This window comes from Egretta garzetta, unplaced genomic scaffold (genome assembly GCF_000687185.1).
Source record: "Egretta garzetta isolate BGI_Z169 unplaced genomic scaffold, ASM68718v1 scaffold458, whole genome shotgun sequence".
Lineage (NCBI taxonomy): Eukaryota > Metazoa > Chordata > Aves > Pelecaniformes > Ardeidae > Egretta > Egretta garzetta.
Genome location: NW_009260599.1, coordinates 107,924 through 134,960, shown reverse-complemented (window position 1 = coordinate 134,960; position 27,037 = coordinate 107,924). Strand labels below are relative to the sequence as shown.

The 27,037-nt window shown below is 44.1% G+C and overlaps 1 protein-coding gene across 1 annotated transcript; it reads left to right on the top strand.

The window, feature by feature from the left end:
* Window positions 1-1,247: 1,247 nt before the first annotated feature.
* On the top strand, window positions 1,248-20,226 carry LANCL2 (LanC like 2). The gene is made up of 9 exons (XM_009644763.2): window positions 1,248-1,310; window positions 1,833-1,950; window positions 4,767-4,974; window positions 7,193-7,340; window positions 7,609-7,755; window positions 11,289-11,471; window positions 13,493-13,669; window positions 17,003-17,075; window positions 18,807-20,226. Exons 1-9 carry the CDS (start codon window positions 1,248-1,250, stop codon window positions 18,920-18,922), a joined length of 1,233 nt encoding a protein of 410 aa, XP_009643058.2. The 3' UTR covers window positions 18,923-20,226.
* Window positions 20,227-27,037: the final 6,811 nt, after the last annotated feature.

Here is a 27,037-nt window from a genome sequence, read left to right as displayed (position 1 = left end):
AAGAACTTGCCATCCTAATGAGCTGATTTCTCCTTCTCCAGTAAAACATCATAAATGTAGATGTGTTTAACATAAAACTAAGCCTTCTCCAATCTGAATTGTTCTGGCTGTTGTTTGGGAGCAGGTTGGGGAAGCAAGGGGTGGAAGGATTTCAAACACTGTTCAGGAAACAGTAGCTTATTCTCAGTGAAAGCTGATGGGTAGCCAGATTGCATAATGCCTTTTTTCAGATGACCACTGTGTTGTGACTTTTGGTTTGGGAGGTGGGGAACCTCTGCTGGTTTCCATGTTCTTAGAGAGTTTCTCTTCTAGATGTTCCTGGATAACTGAGACTTACTTAGGTGACAAGTGATGTATGCTTGGGGCTTTCTGTAGACGACAGAAAAAGCACATTCACAGAATATTTTTCGGTGGCACCAAGTTTGTGTACGTCACTATGTTGTCATTTGTGATGCAATTAACTGGTAATTAGCTTTTCCTATAGCCCAGAGGGGAAGAGGTCTTTTGTTTCTCCTTCTCTAGCTCCATAGTAGGTAAATGTTCTATAAGCAAACCTAGACCTTAGGCTCTATTTAAATATATAAAATAGCTTTTAATAAATGTGTTAATAGGAAAAGTTGATCAATAAGTGATACTGTTCATATAATAATAATGGAAAAAAACCCCCACAACATTTTTGAGTGTTGTTTCTGATGCTCCCACTCAAAGGTAGACTCATCCTGTGAAGGGATTTCCTGAATCCTCTTTCCCATGGAAGTTAATAGGGCAGTAAATTATAGTGAATTGACTATTTCCGTGTTCCAGAGGCTTAAGGGAGTAATCAGTAATGTATCTTCCCATAAGGTAAGCTTAATGAGAGGGAAATGGTGGCTAAAGTATCCTGTGTTATATTTCATACATAGCATCCATGTAAACTTTTCTAGGTCAAAAGTAAAAGCAAGCAACAGATAAAATCAAAGGTTAGTTTCTTAACTTCATGCATGACCTGAAGCTGCCAAGCTGCTTTTAGTTGTCATCTTTGTGTCTAGCTCATTCTTTTAGGCAGTTGTTCTTCAGCAGTTCACTGCATTTAACAGCCTCCTCTTATGATAAAGCATGTCAATCCTAGTATTCTTTTGGGGAGGGGTGAGAGCAAGAAGTGAGAGAAAGAGCATTTTATGGCTCTAAGTGACTTGCCTTCCGTGTGGTGGTCACAAACCGGGACATCAGAAAGAGTCTTGGATTTAAGAAGAAAATGTGAATACATCATGGATGATGTGATTGAGCACATCATTGAAGATGATGGCTTGACTTTGACTTGGTTGTCTCAGGTATAAGCATTTATTTCCCTTTAGCTATTTCCTGCTCTGTGGTGCCACAAAAGATGTGCAGGGACCTTGTGGTGAGAGCTATTACACAGGGCTTGTAGGTTCACTCTGCTGTGTTCGTCCATAACATGGTCTTGGTACCAAGACCCTGAATGGAGTATTGGGCCATGGAGTGGCAGCAGATGGTTGTCTTCTGTTTGCTTCTATTCACCTTTTACTCAGCTCAAGAAGCTTTGCTTACTGTATTAAGAGCCTGAGATAAGAGACTGTCACAATGTCCATAGCTGCTCTTCATGTGACTTTAAAGCATCCTCAGATAATTTTTGTTTGATGTAGATACTAGTAACTTACTCTAATATGTAATCAGAATGCGTGGGACACACTTAAGATGAACCACCTTGACAGTGCTGATTTCTGCATGTAGTATTTATTCCCTCGTTATTTTTTGTTTGTTTTTTTCCAAACAAGAAAGTGGAGCAGCCGGCTTTTCTGACTCGCTCCTTTTCTCCTGTCTCCTGTTTTCAGGTCAGTGCTTGGTTCTCAAAACGGATCCAGACAAAAATCAAAGACCTTCTGCAACAAATGGAGGAAGGGCTGAAGACGGCAGATCCACATGACTGCTCTGCCTATACTGGCTGGACTGGTGAGAAAGCTAGAATTTGAACGAGTGTGTTTGTTAAATGGCATAATTGGCTTTATTCACAGGAGGAGGTTCTGATATTCTCACAGAATACAAAATACAGCAGCAGAAATACTCTGATAAAGGCATTTGTGTGAGTTGGTTTCTTTTAACTCTGGACCCTTGGTCACTACTGTCTAGAATGACTGGCATTCATTTCAGTGGACAAAGGATCTAGTTACAGAGAGGTAATTGGCTTTTGTATATGGAGATCTTTGTCTTGCAGAAGGAGTGGATTTTCTAAGGCTACTTCTTTTGGCTTACCTCTAGTTTCTTGAATATTTTCTTAAAATGGGTTATTTTTACCTTTTGCTGTTCAGTGGATTGATAGTTAGCAGTTGTCTGATGGTTACAGCATCTTCTAGTCATTGAGAGGGGCTGTTCCGTGCCCAGGAGCTGGAGCCTTAAAATCTGGAATATGGATAATTCGGCTCTGCTTGTTCTGTCTGTACAAAAATGGTAAAATGAACGTGTGAGGAGGGGGAGCATGGGGGCGGGGGTTGCAAGATTGTGAAGTGCATGAAGACAAACAGGCGTGTGCAAGCGCCGGTTATTGCTAGGCGCTGTTGTTCATTTAGCGTTGCATCACTGATGTTGTCCAAATGTGAATGAGCCCTTCTGATCCTTTAGGCAGAGCCTGCAGTTGTCAAGCCTGATGCGGTCACTACTCTTCAAGCTGCCAAAATGCTTTTCTGTCTTGGCCTCTTAAGTGCTGCTTTGCTATTACAATGGCATATTCTATTCCTGCTCTGGCTAGCTCACGCTTCAGACATACTTAAGCTTTTAGCACAGCATGTTTGAAATGTACCCTGAGGAGATCTATTCTTTATCTTTGTGTCATGAGGGGGAGCAACTTGGAAAAACTCCAGGCTTTGCCCATGCTCAGGCTTAATTCTGGCAGTGAAAGGGTAAAACTTCGTTGCTTTTTTCGTAATGTTTTGATACAGATGGTGCTGTGGGTGGATGGGTGGGGAAGTTTTAGACAACTCAGACTTAAACATAGATATGTTTCAAGGTCTGAAAGTGAGTCGCTGCTAAGTGAGTGCAGAAGATCTCAAGTGGTGGGCATTCTTGCGCTGACATTACGAAACGGCTCCCAGGGAGCTGTGTTCTGACACTGTGACTGACAACTGAACTTACGGCTGGTAAACCAGAGCATGCTGAAAATGAGTCATAAGCTAAAAGTAACACAGCCATCATTAGCTGAAAAAAGAAGATAGATGAACAAGTAATGCAGTCTAATGAGAATTGGGTTTTTCCATCCTGCTTTCCTAGATTGCTGCTACATCTCTTCCAAGTTGTAAACTTTCAAGGCTTCTGTGGAATTGACTCCTGAATAAAAATACTTAAATGATCTGGCTTTTAAAAAAACTAGTGAAAGTACTTTCTTCCCAAACTTGCTCTCTGCGTCATTTTTCTAGTGTGCAAATCAGAAGATAACAGCAATGCTGAAAATAACTGTCCTGCTTGTTATGTACCATGTCTAGGCAAATCTTATTGAGAGTGCACAGTCCTGAGCATTGGCTTGAGCTTTGTGAAATATCTTTAAAATCTTGGAGCACATACAGTTGGCATATAACAGTCACAGGACTCATGTTAGAGTCTTATTTTGCTTCTACAAGTACTCTTTGTATGTGCCACTTTGCAGGTGTTGCACAAGGAAGGATTGGGTGAACTGGGCCTCATGGCTTTCTGATCAAGTCTTGATCAAGCCCAGGTATCTACACATTTGCTACAACATAAAAAAGGGTTGCAGAAATCCCAGTAAGTAGGCCACAAGTTCCCATGCCACTGAATTGGGCTAACCAAGCTCTGCAGCTCTTCTCTTGGACTCATGTAGAAAGGCCTGTTCAAAGCCAGTCCAGAGAACATCTGAGGATGTACCAGCACTCTTGTGGTGCTATTCTTATCGTACTCTTCAGGTAGCCTCTCTGTGGAGCTAAGTGGGCCTTGTGTGTACTCGGCTTTAGTTGTGGCTGGGGAGAGTGCTCTCCCTGTTTAGAAATGAGTTTGAGACACAGGATGGTGTAGAGGTAAATGTTTTGTTCTGTCTGCCCAATTGCTAGCAATTGACCAATAAACATCCACTTAGTTGGATTTGTTTCACTTTCTTCAGTCTACATTGTTGCAATTTTTAAGGTTTGGTTTTGTTTTGTTTTAAGGGCAAACTATGTAATGAGTTTAATGGAGTGAAGCTTGATGCTACCTCCTGGCATTCTCTGAAGACTTGTTTGCTTTCTGGCTTTTACAAACCATCTTAACTTGTAGAAGCTCATAATCTTATTGTGAAATGCATTTAAGGGTTATGAAGAACTTGGCAAGTTAATCCAAAAACTCATCAAAAGATCCTTTTACAAATCAAATGGAAGATAAGTCATTTCTTACGTATAATAGACAAGTAGTGTACAGTCAATGTACAGTACTTGGTCATGCACACGCTTGTTAGCCCATGTTTTTGAGTCTTCAGCGATTTCTTCACCGAGCACCAGTGCCCATGTCATGAACTTTCTTCATTCTCTGCAAATTATGAATCTACTGTTGGACTTCAGTCTGGGGTTTTTTTATTATTATTTTTGTCACAATCCAAATTGAAATGTAATCAAAATAGATGGCCTGATGCCTTCCCATTGCATGAGCTAGGACCCTTGACTGGCATGTTTTAATTGCCCAAATACCTGTTCTCATTTGAGTTACTGGTTCAGAGGTACTAAAGAGGGGCATATAATTTACTTCGATAGTTTCATTTACTTTTCCTTCTCTTTTTCATGTGGTTGTTCCAGGTATTGCCCTCTTGTATCTGCAACTGTACCGTGTCACAAAAAACCAGAGCCATTTGCAGCGATCTCTTGATTATGTGAAGAGAATCCTTCGCAATCTGAATGGCAGAAGAGTTACTTTCCTCTGTGGTGATGCTGGGCCGCTGGCAGTGGGTGCAGTGGTTTATCACAAGCTGAAAAATGACAGTGAATCTAAAGAATGTGTTGCCAAGTAAGTGGTTGATGGTGGAGAAAGCCATGCCCTTCATTTGTAGACAGCATTGGTTCAGTAACATTAGCAAGTGGAGTTTTGGAGGACAGAATTAAAAAATGGAGAAGCTTTCTCTCCCCCGATACGTTTTCAGTAGAAGAATACAAAATAGGCTTTATCTTTATTTAAAGCTGTCTTACACTTGATTCACATTTAGCAGGTTTATCTTGAGTCCTCTTGCTGTAAGGACAGGATGTCCTGGACATATCTGTAGTGCATGCACATTTTGATTTTGTCACACTGAAGTGACATTTAACAAAAGCTGCATGCTTGTCATTGGCAATATGTACTGCTTGTGCAGTGTGTGATGCTTCCTGTAAAGCGTGGGTCTTAATTGCGGATTCATTACAAAACATGTACACTGCAGGGGTGTGGAAACATCCAGACGGAAACATGGTACATCAGATTGATATGTAACAAAAGATTTCATAGAATAAAAACGAGGTGTTTGCTAAACCGTTAAAGGCAAGGGCTTTAATTAGGTTAGAGCGTATGAAGTATAGCCTGAAAAAATTCCAGCCCCTTTCCAAAGTAATCTAGATGTAACAAATATCTTGAGAATTCCCATTTAGCTTCCTTGAAGAACTAACTGTCCCTTTGTTGGTATGGAGCTGACTGCTGTCCCAGCAAGGACTGGAAGCACTGGAGCCCTGTGTGGTTTGCATTGGCACCAGCAATCCACATGCTAGCAGTCCAGCAGCATACCTTACACTGCCAGAATTTGAGGACTAGCCTTGTGTCCTCATCTCTGTTCTGGTTTATATTTGGAAATATCATTGGTCTCTTTCTAATCTAGAATCCTAGTGTGATTAATCTCTGCTGCTGTTCCTGAATGAATATTTCAGTTTTGAAATGAGTGGTGCATTTGCGGTGTTTTTGCTTTTAGAACTGTCAGTAAACTTGGGCATGTAATTTTGGGTGCAGCTAGGGAAAGCAGTGTTGCTGTAAGGTGTGAAGCATGAGTATAACAAAATGAGATTAGCAATAAATCTTTTAGTCTTGCCTCTGCTTGGAAAGTCATTTCTAGGAGGAGAACTGAAAAGGAGGTTAGTTTGATTATTTGTTCCTTTTCTTCCTTCCTTTTTTGTTTACAAATATTTTCATGACACCAGCTGAGTGTTACATTATAGATGTCAAAATGTAATCTCTGATTGCACTTAAACTTTGTACCTTGTAGCTGTCTTAACAGTGGACAGTTTAACAGAAAATAATTTCATTCCAAGTCCAAAGAGTAGTTCCAAGAAAGGAGTGATAATACATATATATATATTTTTTTTGTGAGTGGCTTTTCCATGGTATTAAGCAGTGACAGCATAAACAAGCTACTGGGGTCAGTATTTTTGCTCCAGCATGATGTTAGTGCTAACATTTCTGACAGGTAATAGCTGTTGGGGGGAGATCTGGGAATTGAATTTGGTCTTAATCCAGATTGTCTTGCCCCCTCCACCAATTTAAAATGTGATCATCTCCATGGTTTCATCTAATTGCCAATTTAATCACAAAAGATAGGAAGAGACAGGGAGGGAGTGGGCAGGAAAACAGATCTCTGCTGTACCTCATTTCTGATGCAGACTGCTGGAGTAATAGCAAGGAGTCTCTAGGGAGCAAATGAGAGTTGTGATGGCCAGCCCAAGGTTTTTTTCCATCCTCGAAGGCAAGCAAAACGCTTGTGCATAATAGCAGTGCCCTTTTCAAAACTGGATGGCTAAATGTTTGAGACAACAGGTTGTCTAGGGAGGGGGAGTGCTGAATGGTGGTGTTGGGGTTTTTTTTGCTTGTTTTTGTTATTTCCCTCTTACACATCTACAGTTAAGGGTCCTTGCTTAGGTGAAATTCCCAGACACTACAGGTGGCGCTTGCTATTTGTTGGAGTAGTTCTCCAGACTCATGCAACTCCACCCTGCACCCATACCCCTGTTTCTGTCTGCACAAAAACCTGATGGTTGCGCTAATACTCACCTGGCTCTGGCTCCCAGTTGCCTGTCTGTCAGGGACGGCAGGCACGCAGAGCTCCTGTGTGTAAACCTGGCAGCCAGCTGAACTGTGGGTGACTGAAGGTAAGTGGTGGGGCTTTGGCACTTGTTCTGCTTCTGGTTTGATTAATGGCTTGTGCAGTACATAGTCCAGTATAGTCTCTAAAGAAGATGCTCTCTCTGCCCACCTTCCTTGTCTGATGCAGGTTGTTGCAGCTCCAAAGGACAGTCGTAAGCACAGATGCTGAACTTCCAGATGAGCTGCTTTATGGCAGAGCAGGTTACCTATATGCCTTGCTGTACCTGAATACTGAAATCGGTCCAGACACTGTCCCACAGTCTGTTATCAAAGAGGTAAGATACTTTTCTCCTTCCAGTGCCACAGCATCAGCAAGGTTGAACTGGAATCACTCCTTCCCATAATTCAAGGGATTAAGAAAGGGAGGCTGGAGAAGAAAGGGACCATTTCTACCTGAATACTCAAGTCCAAATGAATGGAATATTGTTGTCCTATCACTGTTTATTGTGGCTTATTCTCTGCTGTGGTTTTAGTCATGACAAAGCAAACCCCTTTGAATCAAAGCAGGCGAGACAGATGGAAGGGGTGTGTTCTCTTTCTTAGGTAATAGATGCTATTATTGAATCGGGGAAAAACTTTTCAAAGGAGGAGCGGAAAACAGACCGTTGCCCTCTGCTGTACCAGTGGCACAGGAAGCAATACGTGGGAGCGGCCCATGGAGTGGCTGGGATCTATTACATGCTCATGCAGGTAAGAGCATCTTCTGTGGGCTGGGGTGAAACACCAGTGATTTCTTGTTTTGCATCAGAAGATCTTATCTTCAGCTTTCATGCATGTGCAGCCCTGTGCTGGGTCAGGGTCTCACAATTTGGAGTTAGAGTCGCAGCACAGAACTGTAGAGATGCTAGCTCAGGCCCTGGTAGCAGAAGAAAACGGTGACTTGGATATTCTCTCATTAGAGTGAATTAACCCTTGAGTTGTGGTTCAGAGCACCAGTGTTCCAGGAGCTGAAGTTTCCTATCCTCAACAGAGACAGTGAGGTCTCTCATCCTCGTACATTAGGCCAGCTAAATATTCACTTACCATCCATCACTCTTAATCTTCAATTTTTTTTCTATTTTTAAATGAATGCACCACTGGTGCCTCCTGTCCTCTTGCCCTCCATGCCCTTCCTCTCTTCTCCTCCAACTTTTATTTTTTTTTCTGCTGTCTTGAAGCTTTTGGAAGACTATCCTTAATCACACATTAGTCTTCACTGTGCTTTTATTCTTTAGATGTTCTTCCTTATCCCCGCTATCTCTCCCCCCAAAATCTATGTTCCTTAGTGCATTTGTGACCCCTGCTCTCCTCTTTCTGTTGTCCTGAATGAGATTCCTCTCTTCTGTATAACTCCTCTTTCCCACACTTAAATCTATCCCCCCTTGCCCTGAGATTCTCCAATAGGATTATGATGTGTTTCAAAACAGACCAGCATATCTTATTTCTGTTGTACAACCTAGAAAAAGAGCCTTAAGATTTATTATAGAAGATGGCCATAGAGCTGCAAAATTTGTATTGTACCTGTTTCTGGTTTTTAAAGGTGCTGCTGGTCTGTGTATCTTTGTAAATGTTAATTTTCTTACCAGCTCATGCAGAATGACATTCCTTCAGGCAAGTGGAAGGATTGGACATCCTCACAGCCTGAAGTTGCATATGAATATTCACTGCAGAAGTGATTGAGCTGGTATTTGGTCTTGCCACTGCTTAGCTGTTCCTCATTTGCCAAAAATGCTGTGACTTCTCCCCATCTCTTTCAGATTAGCTCACACCACTTCCACCAGTAGCTGAGGCTAAAGTGGCTGACTGCTGTGGAAGTGGCTACTGCTCTGCTACCTGGGGGCATGTCTTAACATCACTACAGCCATTTTCTGCAGTGACCATGTCACTGGGACCTCAGGCTGCCCCGATTTACTATGCCCTTATCTTAACTTCCTGCTTTCTTCAACAAGGTGGTCCACTTCCAGCTCCGTTATCTTCCATTTTTCCTTCCCTAGCTCTGCTAGATCTTCTGAGAAGCATCTGGTCCTTTAAAAAAGCCTCTTTAAAGGCTCCATCCTTAATTTACTATTCAAGGCTGATAGCAGAAATAATTGCACAGTGCTTTTTGGTTTAAGCAGCAGCTACTCTGTTTACATGTTAAAATCGTAACTATCTTTTCCTGTACATATAATTGCTGCTTTTAAGAATTACCACAAAGCCATTGTTTATGCAGCATGAGATTACTGTCTTTTCACTGTACATTAAATATTGTGAGTCATTCAGAGTTGAGTCATCCACTGCAGAAGAACATGGCATATCGGAGTCCATCCTCTCCCCACCCCTCCCATGCCAAATGAGGAGAATATTTCTGTATTTTCAGCAAATAATTCAGGAGATGATTTGTTGAGTGGTTGGTTGATAACAAAAAAAAGGGCGTCCAACACAGCACCTGAGATGTGAAGGTCACTGATCATCATTTCTGTACAACATTTTTATGAGGAAACATAGATTGCTGGATTTACTTACAGAAGACTACTGTAAGAATAAGAGCTCAGCAGTGTTAAATAACTCATCCAGGAGGTAGAGGAGGAATTCTGAAGTCCTAGCCCCTCTGACTAACCCTGAGGCAAAAATGTCTGCATATCATTGCTCTTGGCCAGGGAGTCAGGACACATACATGTAGGTTACTTTTTTGCTGTTGGAAGTAGGTGCTGGAAACCTCAGCAACTTGGGCAAACAACTCATCTGTGCTCAGGTCTTCTCAGAAGCACAAGGTGAGAAGCAGGTTTGTAAAGAGCTCTGCTCTTGGATTTACCTCCCAAGGACAGATGGGCTGGGCTGGGCTGGGCTTGCCTTGCACAGCTCAAGACTGAAGGTATGGGCTGGTGCCCATCCGCTTTGCCTTCTGCTGCGGGGGTGCGGCGTGAAATCAGAGCCCTGAAGCAAAGCTTCCCCCAGAGCCTCCCAACCCCACAGGTCAGAGTCTGAGTGAGGGCTGATCAGCTCCAGGGTGTTCTTCATGATAAGCTGATCTGTATTCAGGTGTACTTCTGATTAGCAGCATGAAGGTTTCTGTTCCTCTCAGGAAGGTGCAGAGGTGGAGTTTGCTTGAGGGACCTGGCAGGTAGAAGCCTGGTAAAGCTTTCCTGGCTGAGGCGAAATAAAAGCTTTTGTTTTTTTCAGGTTACAAAGTGCAACTATTGAAAGTCTTCCTTCATTTGTCTGTGAGACTGTCAATTGTAGCAGTGTGCTCACCTATTGAACACAAATATGCTGGACCTGGTGGGAAACAGTGCAATCATATGACATCAAGTCAGCAACAAAGACAAGTTACTTGAAAAAATAAGCTCAGTTATTAGGCTCCTGTAGGCTCTGGTTTCTGCAGTTGTTCGCACAGCTTGCAGAAATAGCAGAAATCATGTAGGCTGTGTAAAAACAGAGAGCTCTGTTATGAAAATACTGTAAAATGGGCTGGTAGAGGAGGGAATGCCAGCTAAGAACAACTGCAGACCCAACAGATGCTTGGCTTCTAAACCTTTACTTAAATGGAGCGTGCATGTTGATGGATATATTCTCCTTTTGGCAAGGATGTAAACTAAGTAGAAGAAATGAGAAAGAAAATTCAGAACAGCAATCTAAGGATGAGTTTGTCATAGAAAGATATTTAGCTACCTGGAGAAGAAGCTGTTGCTTCTGAAATTGGAAATACAGATTTATAGCCCATAGCTTCAGGCAGTTTTGTTTATGATGGAATACTTTAACCTTCATAAACCCTTGCCAGGTATGCAACTGCATATAGTCTTCATTTACTGGGAAATAGAACAGGTTTGTCTACGTTAGTTATTTTTAAAACAAAATGTGTAACCCATTGAGTTTTAAGTGTGTGTAATGAGCAATATATCTATAAAACCATCTTTCTCCTCTAAGTGTTCTATTTTAAGGTATAAAGAGAGGCCTGCAAGTCTTGAAATCCATATTCTGTTCTCAATTCTTCCATAGTCTTTCTGTGTCACTTCCAGTAGGACAGGTAACAACTTGGTGCCCCAATTTCTTTGTTTCTACAGTAGCCGTAAAAACACTCTTCAGAAGGCTATTGTAAGCAGACATTAATTAAATCTGTGTGAAGTGATTCAAAGTATTTGGATCAAGGGCACGTATGTAGGATACTTGAAAATAGATCATAGAATTAAGTGCTGATACACAATTTGTTACTACTTCTGTTTATGGTTTTGGTGATTTTTTTTTTTTTTTAATGTTTTCTTTAGCCAATTGCAAATGTGGACCAGGAGACACTGGCAGAGCTGGTGAAGCCAAGCATTGACTATGTGCGTCATAAAAAATTCAGATCTGGGAATTACCCGTCGTCACTGAGCAATGAGACTGATAGGCTGGTTCACTGGTGCCATGGTGCCCCCGGAGTCATCCACATGCTCATGCAAGCTTATAAGGTGAATCATTCTGTGTTCATATAGACCCCTATTTTTACAGAGACACCTGCATGCAGGCCTGTTAGATTGTAAGGTTTGCATGTTTATGTCTTTCAAGGTCTAGACTTTCAAACCAGAACCCTAGGCTAGGCACCTAAAAATCTCAAAATACTTACATAGGTATGTTTGTAAAGAGGAAAGAAGTGGGTAAAATTGCTTCTCAGGGTGCTAGTAGTTTCTTGGGAAAGGGCCACGTATTTAAACAATTTGATGTCAGAGTCCTGGGTGTGAGAACATTGACCTAAATTCTTTGAATCTTCATCCCAAGAGTTTTAAGAATTATGTTGGTTTTCAAAAGCGTAGGTTCATGTGTCTTGCCAAAGAATGTCTTCTGTAAATTACTCCATTATTAAGATACAGCTCTTGAGAACCTCAGAGCAAAGATCCCAGGCCATGTCTCGGGCATAAATATAACTGCTGAGCTACCACAAGCCTACTGTTTGCTCTTCTCCATCCTTAACTAGGTTTGCTATCTCTCTTGTGTTGTGCACTTCTGATTTGCATGACATTTGAAAGTATTCAATTTAATTAAATTTATGCAAATTGATTCTTGCTTTTGACAGCCCTCCGTGGCAGATTCCCTGGTCGGTCTCTGGGTGGGCTCATGAAAAGCAGGCTTGGTTTATAGAATAATTACTCATGCTGCTACCTGAAATGTGAACTGTAAATCTCTTACAGCATTGCTGAACATAGCAGCAGTCACAGTTGCTTTTTCTTTGGACTGTGGTAGGAGGTTGACTTCACACTGCAGACAGCACAAAATGTTTTGTGGGAGATAAGAGGGATAAGTTCTGTTTAGCAGTCTCCTTGCTGGCCTCTTTTTATGTTTAAAATGATGGGGCATATGCTGCTTTTCTTTTACTCTTTAGATTCAGCTTTTTGAAGAAGCAGTAAGAAAAATTGGAGTATGTTTTGCTGGCTACGCTTTCATACCAAGCACAGGGACTTGTGATGACAGATAGCAGTGTTTGCCCTGGAAATCAAATGCTGTTGCCAGGCCTTAATTTGAAATGTTACAGCTAAGTAGCTGACAAACCCTGTTCAGAGAGAGGGACTTTCTCTATCAAGCTTGTGGATTTAAGCATCTTGCATGTTAATTGCTTATATTACCTTATTAAGTAGCCTGGCAGGGGATGCCATCTCTAAAGGACTAAGTCTACAGTAATGCATCAGTTACTAATTTTTTTTTTTTTTGTCTTGTTGATCTGTAGAGTGACTTATGCAAAGGGGAGCAAAAAAGTAGCCTTATAAAGGTGGAAATCTGGTGGTGTCCAACTAAATTACTTGCTTCTATTTTCTGCTCTCATGATGGGCTCTGTGTCCCAAATGCACTTCAGCGGCAATAAACTTTGCAAAATTGGTCCTTTGCCCAAACTGGGTAGTGCTTCTGAGTATTTCCAACACAAATACTAATCAAGGTAATGGAGTGTTCCTACTTCTACTTGTGACAGAGAAGAGAGCCCTGTGCTATGCAAAGAGATAGTCTTGTGCATTTTTGACATGGAATTGAAGGCAGATGGTGAGTAACCAGGAAGAATTACTCAGGACGACCAGGACCTAGCCCTTTAGGACCAGATTTGGTGGCCAGTATTCTGCGTTACATTTCTTGGAGGCAAGAATTACATTTCTATGTTCCAAATTCAATGACGTTGTGGTTTGGGAATGGAGCAAGAAAGGACCACGTACCCTTCAAATAGATTATAGTTTGTAGAACCAAGGGCCTTCAACTTGAGTTTTCCTTTGGGGTCCTGATTTCAGAATAAAGAACTTGAGAAGTTCTTTCTTTTTCCATGCAGGGAAAGGAGAAACAATTCAGTAAGAAAAGAAAGGCAAGTCTATGATGAATGGATTATTAAAATTAAAAATAAATTATTTATGGAAAAACCCCACACCAACAGCAAAACATCTCTTGGGTCCAGCTTCCCTTTGTTTTCATTAGTGCTTCAGTTTATGTGTGTTTATTCTCTCTTTTTATTCCACAGACTTTTAAAGAGGATAAATACTTGAAAGATGCTATGGATTGCAGTGATGTCATCTGGCAGCGAGGTTTATTGAGAAAAGGATACGGGATCTGCCATGGTACTGCTGGCAATGGCTACTCCTTCTTGTCTCTCTATAACCTAACTCAGGACAAAAAGTACCTCTACCGAGCTTGCAAGGTGAGCTCTGCAGCATCCCAGCAAAATTACCGTTCCCTTTCATGTCATAACACCCGTGCAAGAGTAGACTGTGATTGGAGTAGGCTGTTGTGTGCTGGAGCTGGCTGGCTGTGCGGCTGGGTGGGACAACAGGGTCCTGTCACTTGCTCCTCTGTGCTCACACTCTGACTGGATGACTTCAGCTGTGTGTGTGGGGCACACACCATCTTAATACACAGAGTGAAGTGCACTAAAGTTTTGTAATGGGGGAGGAACTAAACACATTCAGAAGAAAATAAGAGTCTGAAAATCAGCCGGCCTGAACAATAACAGACTAATGTTATGTGGTGCTAATTATTCCATTGAGACATCCACTGTCATCCTCAGCTCCTCAAGCGATACTTTTTGTAGGCTTTTGTAATTATTTGTTTTCAGACTAGTGTCTGTTTGGGGCTTTTAGAGCTCTGAATTGCAGTTACTAAATTGCTCACTTAGATTTTTTTCATTAATACAAATTGCAGAGAAAGACACACTCAGAATTTTTCCACTGGAGTTGTCCAGGCTCCAGTATCAGCTCTGACTATGCTAGCAGTTACCGAAGGAGAAGGCTTTCTCTGCTTCTGTTTCCTCATCTCCTAAGACTCTTGTTTGGTTTGGTTTGTTGGGTTTTTTTCAGCATAATTCATTGATGTTAGGTTTCGTATTGCATACAAAGCTATTTAGCTGAGGCCTTTTTAAAAGTATTGCAATGGGAAATTTGATGTGTTGCTTCTTAGGTGCTTTAACATGAACACTGGCCACGTGTAAAGCTGTTGTTATTTCATCTCCGCTGTCAACCTGTCCTCCATCAGCAGAGCTTTAAAAAGTTGCTGCTTGTCTCACATTTACCAAAGCATCACACATGAGGACACCTGTAAGTGTACCTGCATCCTAGAGAACATAATAAACCCCTTGCACTCCCGTGGCGAATCTGTGACTTCGTTACATGTGGACTCAACCACTGCTGACACGCGAGCCACAGCACCGAGCCCTGCTGTTGTGACGGCTTTCAGGCTCTCACTGTCATCCTCCATGCCAGTACATCTTCAGTGGCTCTGTGCTGCATTGGCAACTCCTGTTGGTGCTGTCAGAGCCCCGATGTTCTTTCATACCAAGCTGGAGAAAAGCAAGCCTATCTATTTCAAAGCCAAAAAAGGGAGAGACCCGGTTATGTACCTGAAACCCCTTGGAGAAGGAAGATGTGGCACAGTGGCCAAAGACTGTTTGCTGGAGGTGCCCAGCATAGTCAGGTCTGGCAGCATATTTGCAGCCATTCTGCATTTTAGCATTTCCAGTGCTCAGCTGGGCCCTTCGGGCTCTTGCAGGGGAAATATTGAAACAGGCAGAGGAATTTGCTTGTCTGGCATTCTTGGCATCTTTTCTTTTTGAGCCAGAGCATGCAGGGAAGCAAGTGTGCAGTTCTGTTGGTACCTAAAGGCATGTAACAGAGAATTAGATGGCTCCCTCCAGGGGTGTTTGCTCACACTGAAAACATGAGGCCCAGGGAAAGGAGTCTGGCCAGGAATCCCTGGTTACCTCTTGGGAGCCATGAAACTGTTTCACAAATTAATCAGAAGAGCTTGAAAGCCCCTGGCTCACAAAGACCCCTGGTTTGTGCTTGTCGCTTTCGGCTTTGTGACTTTTCTCCAGCAGTATCAGGCTCCCAGAAGGCTGAGCCGCTCCTAGCTGGCCTGCCTGTGAGAGAAGAGAGGGGCTGTGGCATCCTGGGCTCCAGGCAGCAGAGGACATCCAAGCCCTGTGCTGCTCAGTGTTGTGATTAAACCACTGCTGATGGCAAGCATGCCCAGTCTGTGAGACAAATAATGGGAGATACCTTCTTGCTAGAATTTTTTTTTTTTTTTTTTCCCACTTGGTTTAACAAAGATATTAGTGTGGCTTACTGGATCTGTGAGTTGTGGTGAAGCTATGAACTTGTAAATGATGGCTGTGCTTCAGTAGCCTGGGGTGCATTTTTTTAATTTCTGTTGCAGTTCCCAAGCTGGATGTAATAATAAAGGCTAGTAATAAGATGTGGATGTTGCAAGAATTGATTGTAGTTTAGAAACATGCCATAAACATGTTCTGTCCTCACATATAAGACAAGATTACCTAGAGAATTAAACCTTGGTTTGAAGATTTGTACCTGCAGGGGGGAGCAAAAATATTTCATCAGTTATTAATAACAGTGTGGACCACAATGTTTGTGTTCGTGGTTTTTTTGCTGGGTTTCCTCGAGACATTCACACACATGCACATACCCCTACCAGGGGAAGAAAAATGCATCCCCCAATAAACACTTAAAAGAACCAGAGTCGGGGGGAGAAGGGAGGATATGCTGCCCTTTCTCCTTCTGTTGAACAGATTGATGGTTCTGGGGGCACGCTCACACCCCATATAGCTCCAACTCTAGAGCTGGGGCACCCTCTAGTTAGTAGGATGAGCTGTTTGCTAGCAGGTTGCCCAAATTGCAGGGGGAGCAGAAAGAGACATCTCAGTCCTTTGGTTTGCAGGAATCTTCGCCCTGTATTTTGAATAAGCAGTGGTTTGCTTCGAAGGCTTCCAAGCACAGAAATGCCAGGGGAACCTGTGGCCCCCCATACACTCTGGGGAGCCATAAAAGAGAAATAGATGGTTGCTATTAAATTGATCCAGGTGCAGTTCATAAGTCACGTATGTCTAATGCAGCTACTGCAGCAGCGTTGATCAAACACAGAAGAGACATTGTTAACTCTTTTTAATGGTATTCCATCTTCTGCAACAAAATATTGATGACCATAATTGTCTAAATGTATTTTTAATGATTTTTCATAAGGCTTGGGGAGAGCAAATAAAATTAAGTAATGGCAGCTGGAGATTTAATACTGTAAATTGGTGCACGGAAGTGAAAGAAAACCAGAATGCAATTAACAACCCTAAGTCCTGAGCCCATGGATAAATAAAGCACCAAGACAGATAAGAAACTGATACTGTAGTATTAGAAAAAATTTGCCCTTGAAACTGAATATATCTGTTCTCGCAGCATCTTTCATTGACGTGTAGCAGGGTTGATTTACAGAAAACAGAAGTTAAGTACAGTCCACCTAATGATGTTGTTATGAAGCGGAAACTCGTGCTGTGGAAATACATATCCTAAAACCTAATTGCAGCCTTGTCATGGTTGAAGTGGGACAAATTGATCTCGGACAGTGATTTCTGTGTTGTGTCTCTGCTTACGCTACTTTACATTTAGTACTATTAGAGATAATACAGATACTCAAGCTTGCATTTAGCAAGTATTAAATAAAAAAAAATTTTTTTTTTTAATGTTTTCCCCAGTTTGCTGAATGGTGTTTGGAGTATGGTGCACATGGATGTCGTATTCCTGACCGACCTTATTCTCTCTTTGAAGGTAAAGTGCTGGTGTTGCAAATGGTATTGTATTATACAGGAAAGAAGCGCGACCTTGCAGTTTTGGCACATGCTTAGGAGTTGGGAAATCTTCGGTGGGTTCCTCTGCTGTTAAGAATAGACCCACCCCCTACCCACCACCTAAAAGAAAGGGGGGGAGGAGAAAAAGACAAAAGAAAATAATCAGAACTTTCACTTTTGGTTGCATTTCAGCAGTTTTCAATGTAAAGCCAGTGCCACTGTGATTTTTGGATAAAATTCTGCTGTGCTGATGCCTCTTGGCTTAAAGTAAACAGAAGTCTGGGCAACAGTTTTGTCATAGGTGGTGTTGCAGAGGGACTGGGCAGACTTACAGCTCTGGACAGGGGGTCTCAAAGTAGTTGCTGGCTTGTCAGAACTAGACCTTCTCTGCTGCAATACTAAAGCAAGTTTTAGTATGAACCCAAATCACGTAACAGAAAGGACATGTGGAGTTCTTAGGGGCTTTTCTCTAAGTTCAAAGTTGTTCCTAAATGCTTTCCTAGAGCTCTCTATCTTTTTTATTTGTAGTTTATTTTTTATTCCCTATCTCATCCTTATGTTTTAGAAACACAGTAGCAAGCAATCATAGACCCAAGTAGGGTTTAAAGTAGCTCTTTCACGAACAATGAGCCTAGTGTGCCACCTATCACAAATATGTGAAATTACAGCAGACCAAATAGGATTATTTTACAAATCAACCAATCCAAGGTGTGAACACAAGAGAGCAGTAGTTATATGCATCCCTTCTAAATACAGAGTTATTGTATTAATGTTGAAGGGAGGAAAATATAAGTATTCTTATTCCTGAGAGCTCTCTTGTACAGGGGAAAAGCAGGCATACAATCTGTTTTATAAGAGCTTTGAAATTTGTTGAGAAGGTGAAGTAATGCCAACCATAGGATGATTTGTGCTTTAATGCTGATGTTCAGCTTTTATTTTAGTTTTTTAATGTCAGTGGATTTTTATTTTTTTTTTTAGAAAAATGTAGAAGTCTCAAATTTGAGACAAAAATGTCTTAATTTGGGGTGGTTTTTTTTGGTACCAAATTTTGTGATTGAAGTTGTCCAATTCTGCATGTATGTGCACACCTTCAGTGGAAGCTGCATGTGCATCTTACGGGATTGTCTTAATCATTTCATTTGCATCAGATGCTGTATTTTGGGAAGGTTCCTTTGTCTGTATGTGCATTGCTGTTGATAAAATAGGATTTTAGCTTGATCATAAAACTGAGCTTGTATTTGTATGCTGTCCTGCTGTAAGGTGCCTCTGTTGTCTGTCACCCTAAGAGTTTTGTTAGGTGATGCTGGCGTTAGTGCTTCAGGCTCTGGATGGCCTCTTTATAAGTAGCAAACAAATTAATTTGTACATCACAAGTATAGTAAAGTTTTGCCTTTCTTTTTTCACCAGTGAAATGACGAGCAAGAGCTGCTCAAATTCCGAGGGACAGTGCAAGCTTTTTTCTTAATGGAAGTAGCATTGAGGTTGTGCAGCTGAAAAGACGGTAGCAGAGAGATCTTGGTTCTTGCCTTTGATCTTTTCAAGTGAAACTTGGTTTCCTGGGCAAAGTACAGATGAACTTGCCTTTCTGTAGGCCCTAAGTTCACCTGTTCAGAAAAGGACCTAGTGAGGAGGTGTTCAAACAGGCGCTGTTGCCTTTGCTGTCCACTTAATGTTAAAGATGCACAAAGATCTCTTTTTCGTTATGTTGTAGGCATGGCTGGAGCTATTCACTTTCTCTCAGATATTTCGGTACCGGAGACTTCCCAGTTTCCAGCGTTTGAACTTGGACCTCAAAGGAGGGAAAACAAAGTGGAACAGGACAGCTAAAAGATCATTTTGCAAGGAAACTGATGCCAAAAGAGATGAGACTGTTTAGTGCCTCTGATACTGAACCAACTCGACCCTGGTCTGACGGATGGATAAACCCCTTTTCTCAATCCACCCCCCTCACCCCAAAGGACCATGAAGTCATGAGCATGAACGGGAGAAGCCACATTTAAGTTCTCTTAAAGTGACACCTTCAGGCGTAGGACAAGAGAAGTCAAGTTTCGAACTTTCTCTCTTCTGTTGTATTTGTCTTCTTCAGGTCTTTGACATGCTCTGCATGTTTATTGGTGTTGTCTGTTGATTTGAGTCTTTTGTTGGTAGCAAAAAGCTGGTCTCTGTGTGAATCTCTGTCCTGTACCTTTGCGCATGGACTCACAGCAGCAGTGTTGCTTTCTGCAGCGTTGTTACCCAGAGTTCCACCTTATGCTAGAGAGTTCGCTGCAGGACAGTGCCTAGCTTCATTAGTGAGCTGTCAACTTTAAAAAGAGATGAAAAATGTTTTTATGTTCATGTTTTTCTGCTTTTTTTTCTCCACAGTCCCTAGAAGCTAAAGTGATGGTGATGAGCCTTTTTTTATGAAGAGGTATGAGGCCATCTCAGTTTTCAGAAACTTAGCAGGTTGGATGGAAGGGACACTACTTGTCTTCCGCTGCTGCTGTGGGAGGTTTTTTTGAAAGCCTGAAAGAGAGGCTCCCTTTGATACCCACACTTGGTTAGTGTGTTACGCACTTACAGCAGGGTGGAGATGCTTGTCCCGACCTCTGCAAAGCCCCATCCCATGGCATGAGTGTAACAAACTGAAGGTGGAGTTGCCCATCCTAACCTCCCGCTGCCACCAGGAGCAGAGCAGGGACAGCATACCCGTGCTTCTCCTCTCCTGTACGTGGATTTCTAAGAAACCTGTCCTGCAGCATCTAGTACACAAATGAGTAAGGGAGGGCGCCAGGGCAGTTTCTCACGCTGGTAACCAGGGATGAGCGTTGCTTCCAAACCAAGGTGGTGATTTCCTCTGGGCCCTTCCCTCCCTCTCCCAAGCCCCGCTGCATTTAGCCCCTATAGTATGATAGGAACGATAAATACCAGCTGCTTGTGGAAGCTGCAGAAGATTAATGAGCAATCTGAAACCATTGCTAGAGGCTGCAATTGAAGTTGATTTCATCTTAAAATCCAAACAGAAAAAGCCCTTTGCCCTTAGTGTGAACTGTGCTGCTAGTGCTTTGCTTCCCCTTGTAGTGTGGTCAGGTTGTGCAACACGAGACCTGCCTCCAGGTGCTCCTGAGTATCGGGGCCCTTGGGTTGGGAGAAGTGGGACACACTGTAAGTACACTTATTGCAGGCTTATGTGTTCCACACGGAAAGTACGCTTGCTGCTTGGGAAAGGTAGGTAAGTGTTGCACGCTGTCACTAGCCAAGCTCTGCAGTCATCCTTCCCCCAGGTCTCCCTGTGCTCTGTCATTCCAGGTGCTTATTTTAATCGATACCTTCTGTCAGGTGGGAGTGTGACAGACGGCAGAGACTTCGACCTTTCAGGCGTGCGTTGGGATACGTGTGACCCCGTGGGCCACCTGCTGAGCGCCAGTTTGCTGTCAGGCTCGGAGACACATTGTTGCACCTGCATAAATCTCTGGATGGTAGTGGGTGACTTCCTTGAACTTTATAGTATCTGTTGCCAAATCCATTGGGATGTTAATAACATTCATGTTCAGTTCTGCTGGGCAATAGCAGCAGTGCCAGTGCAGGGACAGCTTAATGTCACAGTGCAGCTCCTCTGCTGGTTTGTCAGGTAGGGCTGAAACACAGGAGCAGCGAGAGAGGCTTTTCCACCCCTCTGGCCAAGGGCAGAAGATGAGGTGGGAGGACACCAAACCCAGCTGCATCTGTACAGCCAGGGATGAGGGAGAATGCTGAGAGACAGTGGGAGTGAGGGGTGCTGTGTGCAAGCAGCTGGGGTGAAGGAGAGCAGAGCAGGGCAGAAAGCAGAGGGATCAGTGAGGAACAGGGAGAGCTGATTACTGGAGGCAATGCAGAGAGCGTACCAGCAGAGGCCATCTCAAATGAGATGTTCCTCCGTGGCAGGCATGCTAAGGTCTAACTCTGTGTTTCTTTCTTCAGCCTGTGGATCGCTGATCCTGCCTGTAGATAAGCCAGGGAGCAAGCTTGCCCAGGGTGAAATCTCACAGAAATTCTAACAAAGGAGGTAGACGGTAGCTCTGATCCTGTCTCACATCATCCCGACCCCTTTTTTCTTCCCCTCCACTGTGACTGCAGAGCATGTGGAGTGGGTTAACAGGGAGGGGGCTTGCCAGGTTTGCAGGAACTGCTTGCAAACAGAACAGAAGCCACCGGCCTTCCTGGCAAATCCCAAGCACATTTTGTACTGACTGCTTAACTAGGAGGTCAGCAGGCAGGTATTTCATTCAGTGATTACGTACGTATACGCCTTCATGGCTGCTGAGCTTGGAATGGCACCCGTGGGAGGTGATTTTGGCTGGTTGGAGCCCAAGGGGAATTAAAACTTGCTGGTTTAAAAGATAGATAGGTATATACACACTTAGAACAGCTTAATACTGAGCAGATCTCCAAGATGCTTGAGTGCACCCGTCAAAACAATGAGCAAGACAGCCACCAGCTCTCTCTGTACCATAGCCAGCCTTCTGCCGTGGTGGGGCCTGGCACTGTCTTTCTCCGCAGAATCCCCTTGGAATTGAGCAAGACCAGAAATGTCACGTATCACGTTGGGAAGCGTTTGATGTCTGCTTGTCTTCCTGGCTGTGACTTTCCCCGTGGCTCCTCCTTTCTGTTCGTCACAGCGTTGTGATATCTAGGCGGCCTGTTCAGAAAGGATATTGTGTGAAGGTGAAAAAATGCATTTCATCGAGGCATTGTTTTCAGAAGTCACATCAGACTAAAATGTGGAAAATGTCTCAATATTCCCTGGTTTGCTTTGTCCGTGTGTAATAGTCCATCTGTTGCAAAAAAGCAGTAGCGTTAAAAGTGGAGATGCTCGTTGGGCAGAAAAAGAGGAAAAAAAATGCTGATGTTTTGTTCTTTGGCTTTATTAGTAAAGATCAAGCTATGTGGTGGTAATTTGTGTGATTCTTTTTTTTCCTTTCCCCAGTTGTACTCCTTCCTTCCCTCCAGCACTGTGGTGACAGCTGTCCCACTGATCTGACTGCTGAATCGCCTTCCAATCTCACAGTCCTGCAGGTCGCAACACACGCGAGAGTGTGGCAAATCGCTTTTTTTTTTTTTTTTTTCTTTTTAACCTTCACCTTTAACTAGCATTGAAGACCTCTTTGCTGCTTTTCCCAGGTGATTTTTCATGTACATTGCTTAGTGCCAAGCGTTGCTTTCCTCTCTGGTCACACAGGCCCTGTTGACCAGTTTTGCAGCTAAAGCCTGACTCCCAACTAAGAACTTTTAAGACCACATGTATGAAACTTCTCTGTCCAGCTGACTAACAGCTGTTTTCCAGCTTTGAGAAAGCTTGATGTTTTTCTCTAGCTAGGCTTTAGCAGAAGACGACTTCAAGTATGCTGCAGTCAAGGGGCAGTATTTCTGTTCCACAAAGCCCCATGTGCCACTCATGGCCCTCGGCCACCGAGAGCAACTGTTGCTTTTTTGAATCAATAGCATTATTTCTGGTCCGTAGGCAGGGACCTGAAGATAATCTGTACGAATTCAGCTGTAGCTGGATAAATGCGTTGGGACTGTTCTAGCACCATAGTTCTCTGTAATGTCAAAATAGGGCAGGAAAGAGAGAGAGAGGTGGGAGGAAGCATGAGTGCTGCGTGCCTGAGCCCGGTCCCATCGGGGTGTGTTCATGCAGCAGTCTTTCCTGGTGACATCGTTCGCTTTTCCCCCATTTGTTTTCATCGGTTTCATGCCAACTCACAGGCCCAGGAACCCAGTCTCCGCACGGCAGAGCAGCTGTGATGTGCACGCAGGGAGCACGAGTCGCCTGTCTTCAGCCACCGCTTCTCTTCAACAGCCACGAGCGGGCTGCTGTAAATCCAGCTGTGCCTATGGGCTAAGCTAGGGTTAGCCAGCAGGCGCTAACTGTATCGAGAGAGACACAGATACAGACACATGCACCTATCCTTGTGACTTCTCTCACTACATAAAGCTGAAATAACACAGAAGTGCAGCTAAGGAGCTACCTCCATCTGCAGGGGCTGGGGTCAGAGGGCTGCTTAACTTGTCACTGTTCCCTCTGCTGTCCCCTTCACCTTGCAGCACCCGGCAGCCTGGGACAGTGGCGGCCAGTTGCTCCTCTCCTCTTTAATAAATAGCATTATTAGCTAGCAGTCGCTTTTTAGAAACTGCCTTATGCTGGATCCTCCCCTGAGTGGTATCTCTATAGTAGCAGTTTCCCCGTCAAAGAGTACAAACGACTATAAAATACCAGAAGGCAGCTCAGCCCCTCTGCGACATGGCATTGGAGGGGAGGGCTCCCACAGCCAGGGGGCCTGCAAAGACAGCCTGGCCCATTTCTCTCACCTACTGAATTAGTAGTGAGGTGTCAAACCAAAAAAAGAAAAATCAATTTAAAAAAAAAAAAAAAAAGGTAACGCTCTGCTGTCTGACAAGCTGTTTTATCTTCTTGGCTGACCTGTGCGCCAAAAAGTGGCTTCTTGGGTGTACGCATACAAATCTAACCCATCTGAGGGTTTTGGGTTGGTTGGTTTGTTTTAAGTAGGGAAGAAAGAGCAATACCTCCTTTGCTTCTTCACATAGGCTGAAGAGCTTGCTCGAAAAACATAGTTGCCAGCTGTTTGTTTTCACAGCAGTGTAAGCTGTCACAGGGCTTTAAAGAAAAGGGAGGAAAAAACCCAACCCCAAACCACACCCACAAACCAGAAAAGCTTGTCACTACATTATTTTTTCCCAAAGTGATAATGAAACACAGGCGCAGCTGCCTGGCAGCCCCGAAGAGAAATGGCAGGGTTGGTACCCTCCCTGTCAATCCGGGGCCTCTTTGTAGCACAACGGATGCGTCAGCCTGCTAATTACGGGGAGGTGCTGCAAGGATGCTGCAGGTGATGTTTGCCCCTCTCCTATGAGCCATGGGGCACCCAATCACTCCAGGGAGAAGGAGGTGGAGGAGAAATGCAAGAACAAATTAAAAAAAAAATAAAAATCCATGAATAAGATTGTGCTCCTTCAGCGGCTTCAGCCCAGCACTGCTGCCATGACGGGCTCCCTCACCCACACCTTGGCAGAGGTGCCTCAGGTGCCCTGGGCCTGACAGCGAGTGCCAGGGCTGCGTACCTGTGGGAAGGCTGAAGAAGCAGCAGCAAAACTTTATGAACCCTCAGACCGCAATGAACTTAATTCACTCATTAATATGGAGCGATAGCATGTAAGGCAGCACCTTGGAGGGAAGGCACCTTTATGGGAAGAAAACCTACTTTCCTGGGAAAAAAGCATCGCCTGGGGTCAGGAGATGCTCTGGCAACAGCCAGCCCTTGCCTTCAGCGTGAGCCTGAGGCAGGCAGAGCTGTGTCACCAGGGGCTGAAGGATGAGCCTCAGCCTGGCTGCTCAGAGGCTTTACAGCCCTGCTGAAGGACAAAAAAAAAGCTATCCCCATTGCTGCTTTTCTTCTAAGGGGAAATCATCTTGAATGAGCCATCACTCTCCTGCTGCAGGGATGAAAGGAGATGTGTGGAGCATACAAGGGGGACTGGTGAGGAGGGGGGAAGCTGAAGGAAAGTCATTCCCAAAGCCTCCTGGGGCAGGCAGGACACAGCACCTGCGAGGCTGGTCCCATGATCCTGGAGTCACTCTGCACCCCTGCTTACTCCTGGCAGTAGCTGAGTTAGAAGAAGATGGCATTACAAGAGTATCCTTCCTCTCCTCCCCACTTGAACCACAGCAAACCACCAGCAAACCCAGGCTGAGAGCCAATGTCTGCACAACCCCCTGGAGCCGACCACAGGCACAGAGCACACACACAGTGCTAACCAGCAAGTTTTCAGGCTGTGCCACTTCACGCTTTTACTGATGGAAGCCAGATCACTTCTGTCCCTTTGTTGGCACTGGGTCACACCTGGTCACCCCCCCAAAAAAAAAATCTCCCTGGTGCAGCACCTACCCCAGACCACCAGTACTTTCTGCACCAAACAGCCCTCCACTGCCGCCACGCAACAGGGGGCTGCAGGAGTTGATGACAGCTGTTCAGGGATTGGGATCGATTTTCTGCCGAAACCCATCAAGTGGAGCAATTTTTGCACCTCCCAGTCTGCAACGCATTGGAGAGGCAGCTCACGACCAGCTGCCTGACACTGCCTGCATCCATCCCCTGCTGCCGGTGGCAGGGTGGCGCACATGCATGACAGAGGCAAGGGGAGGCAGGCAGAGCCTGCCCGCCCTCCTCACCCTCGGCTTGCCCCCTAAACCAAGATTTAGAAGGTCTGTTCTGCCAAAGAGATGCATTTCTAGGATGTGGATGAGCCTGTCCCAAGCATTTACCCTTAGCACTATCAGGCAGCTAATTGATTAAACACAATCCAAAACAAATCTCAAGGTGTTCCAGTATCTGTAGTCAGACTGGTCCAATTAATGACCTGAAAAACACTTGAGAAATAAACTGTTCCCTCCACCCGGGGAGCCCTGCACCTCCCTGGCCTGGGCAACACAGAGCTGGTGGGATGGAGGCAGGGCAGCACGAGCTGAAGAGTCACAAGGTGAGGAAACCCCTCCAAGCTGATAGGAAGGGAAACAAATGGGGCTTTTCGGTCTCACCAGCGATGGTGGAAGAAGAACCACCAGCTGGAACCTGCTGAGAAATGTGGCCAGGTCTGTGGCCCTGAAAATACCAGGGGCCAGGAAGGTTTGCGGCATGAGGAGATGGCCGACTCCCTGTTGAGTGCTACAGTCTCAGGAATACCTCCTTTAACAGCCCTTCAGAGACACGTTTGATGACAGCATACTTTGAGGCACAAGCTGCACACAAGGATCACAGGGTCCTTAACAAGTCTATAAACACCTCCGCTCATTCCCTCCCTGCATGATCTCCAAGGACAACGGAAAGCAGAGCACATCCAGTCATCCATAACCTTTGCTGTTCTTCACTGAGACAGGACTGATGCAAAACCTCTTGCTGAAATCCACCTGCCCAATCACAGAAGGGGCAGGTTCCCCCCCATCCCACAGCACAGCCCGGGCTTGTTGCACAAGCCTTGGATGTACGAAGGACTGGCCACACCAGAGCTATGGGCAAGGTCTACCAAGAGGCCCTGGTAGTGCATTTTCTCTCAAAGCGGCGTAGTTGGAGATTTCACTGTGGCAGAAATGGACTGACCCCATTCTCATTCCCATTTCTGCCAGGGTCACAGCAGCAAAGTTGTCCTTACTCACCTAGGCATGTTCCTCCTGATCACTGCCTCCTCACAGGCACATTAGACACGTTTTGAGGATGCGCAACTGAAGAAAGGACCTCAAGGGGCTATCATTTTTGTTCCTGGCTTCCCACCTGGGCTCAGTGGCTCGGCTTAAGCATCTCCATTCTGCCCAAGCCCTGTCCAAGGCATTTAACTCCCCCCATATCAAACACCTCTGCAAGAGCCAGGAGACTGATCCCCACAACATGTTAAATCAACTTCCTGACGTAGAGGGCAAGATCTCAAAGGCAGGTGAGGAGTCAGCCCCTCCTCTGCATACAAGAGGTCACACTCTTAACTCTACTCGGTAATACAAAGAACTTTAAACATACAGCTCAGGACAGAGCAATGAAGAGGGCTAGAGGTACAGCAACATCCAATCTTACTTTAATAAAATGCATTTCCAAGGAAAGCCCACACAAGTTTTATGAGCAATAGAAGCCCCAAAGACTGTAGAAAGACCTACTTCTGCTCCATCCATCCTCCCACCCACCAACCCCACCTTCCAAAATGTACAGTGTACACTCCCGTTCAACTTCATATTGTTGATATCAACCTACTGAAAGTTACAGGTCGTCTCCCTTTTTTCTCCCTGTTGTTTTTTTTTTGTTTTTTTTTTTTTTTTAAACTAAGAGGGAAAAAAAGGAGAAAAAACAAAAGAAAACCTAAAAACTTCCAAAAGTGAGGCAATGAGAGGAAAGGCATGTAAACAGTTTCCAGGTAAGTGATACG

Coding starts and splice junctions, on each gene's coding strand:
- LANCL2 (XM_009644763.2), top strand. CDS start 1,248: ATGGATGATGTGATTGAGCACATCATTGAAGATGATGGCTTGACTTTG. Junction 1,951..4,766: donor TGCCTATACTGGCTGGACTG/GTGAGAAAGCTA, acceptor TGGTTGTTCCAG/GTATTGCCCTCTTGTATCTG. Junction 7,756..11,288: donor TCTATTACATGCTCATGCAG/GTAAGAGCATCT, acceptor TGTTTTCTTTAG/CCAATTGCAAATGTGGACCA.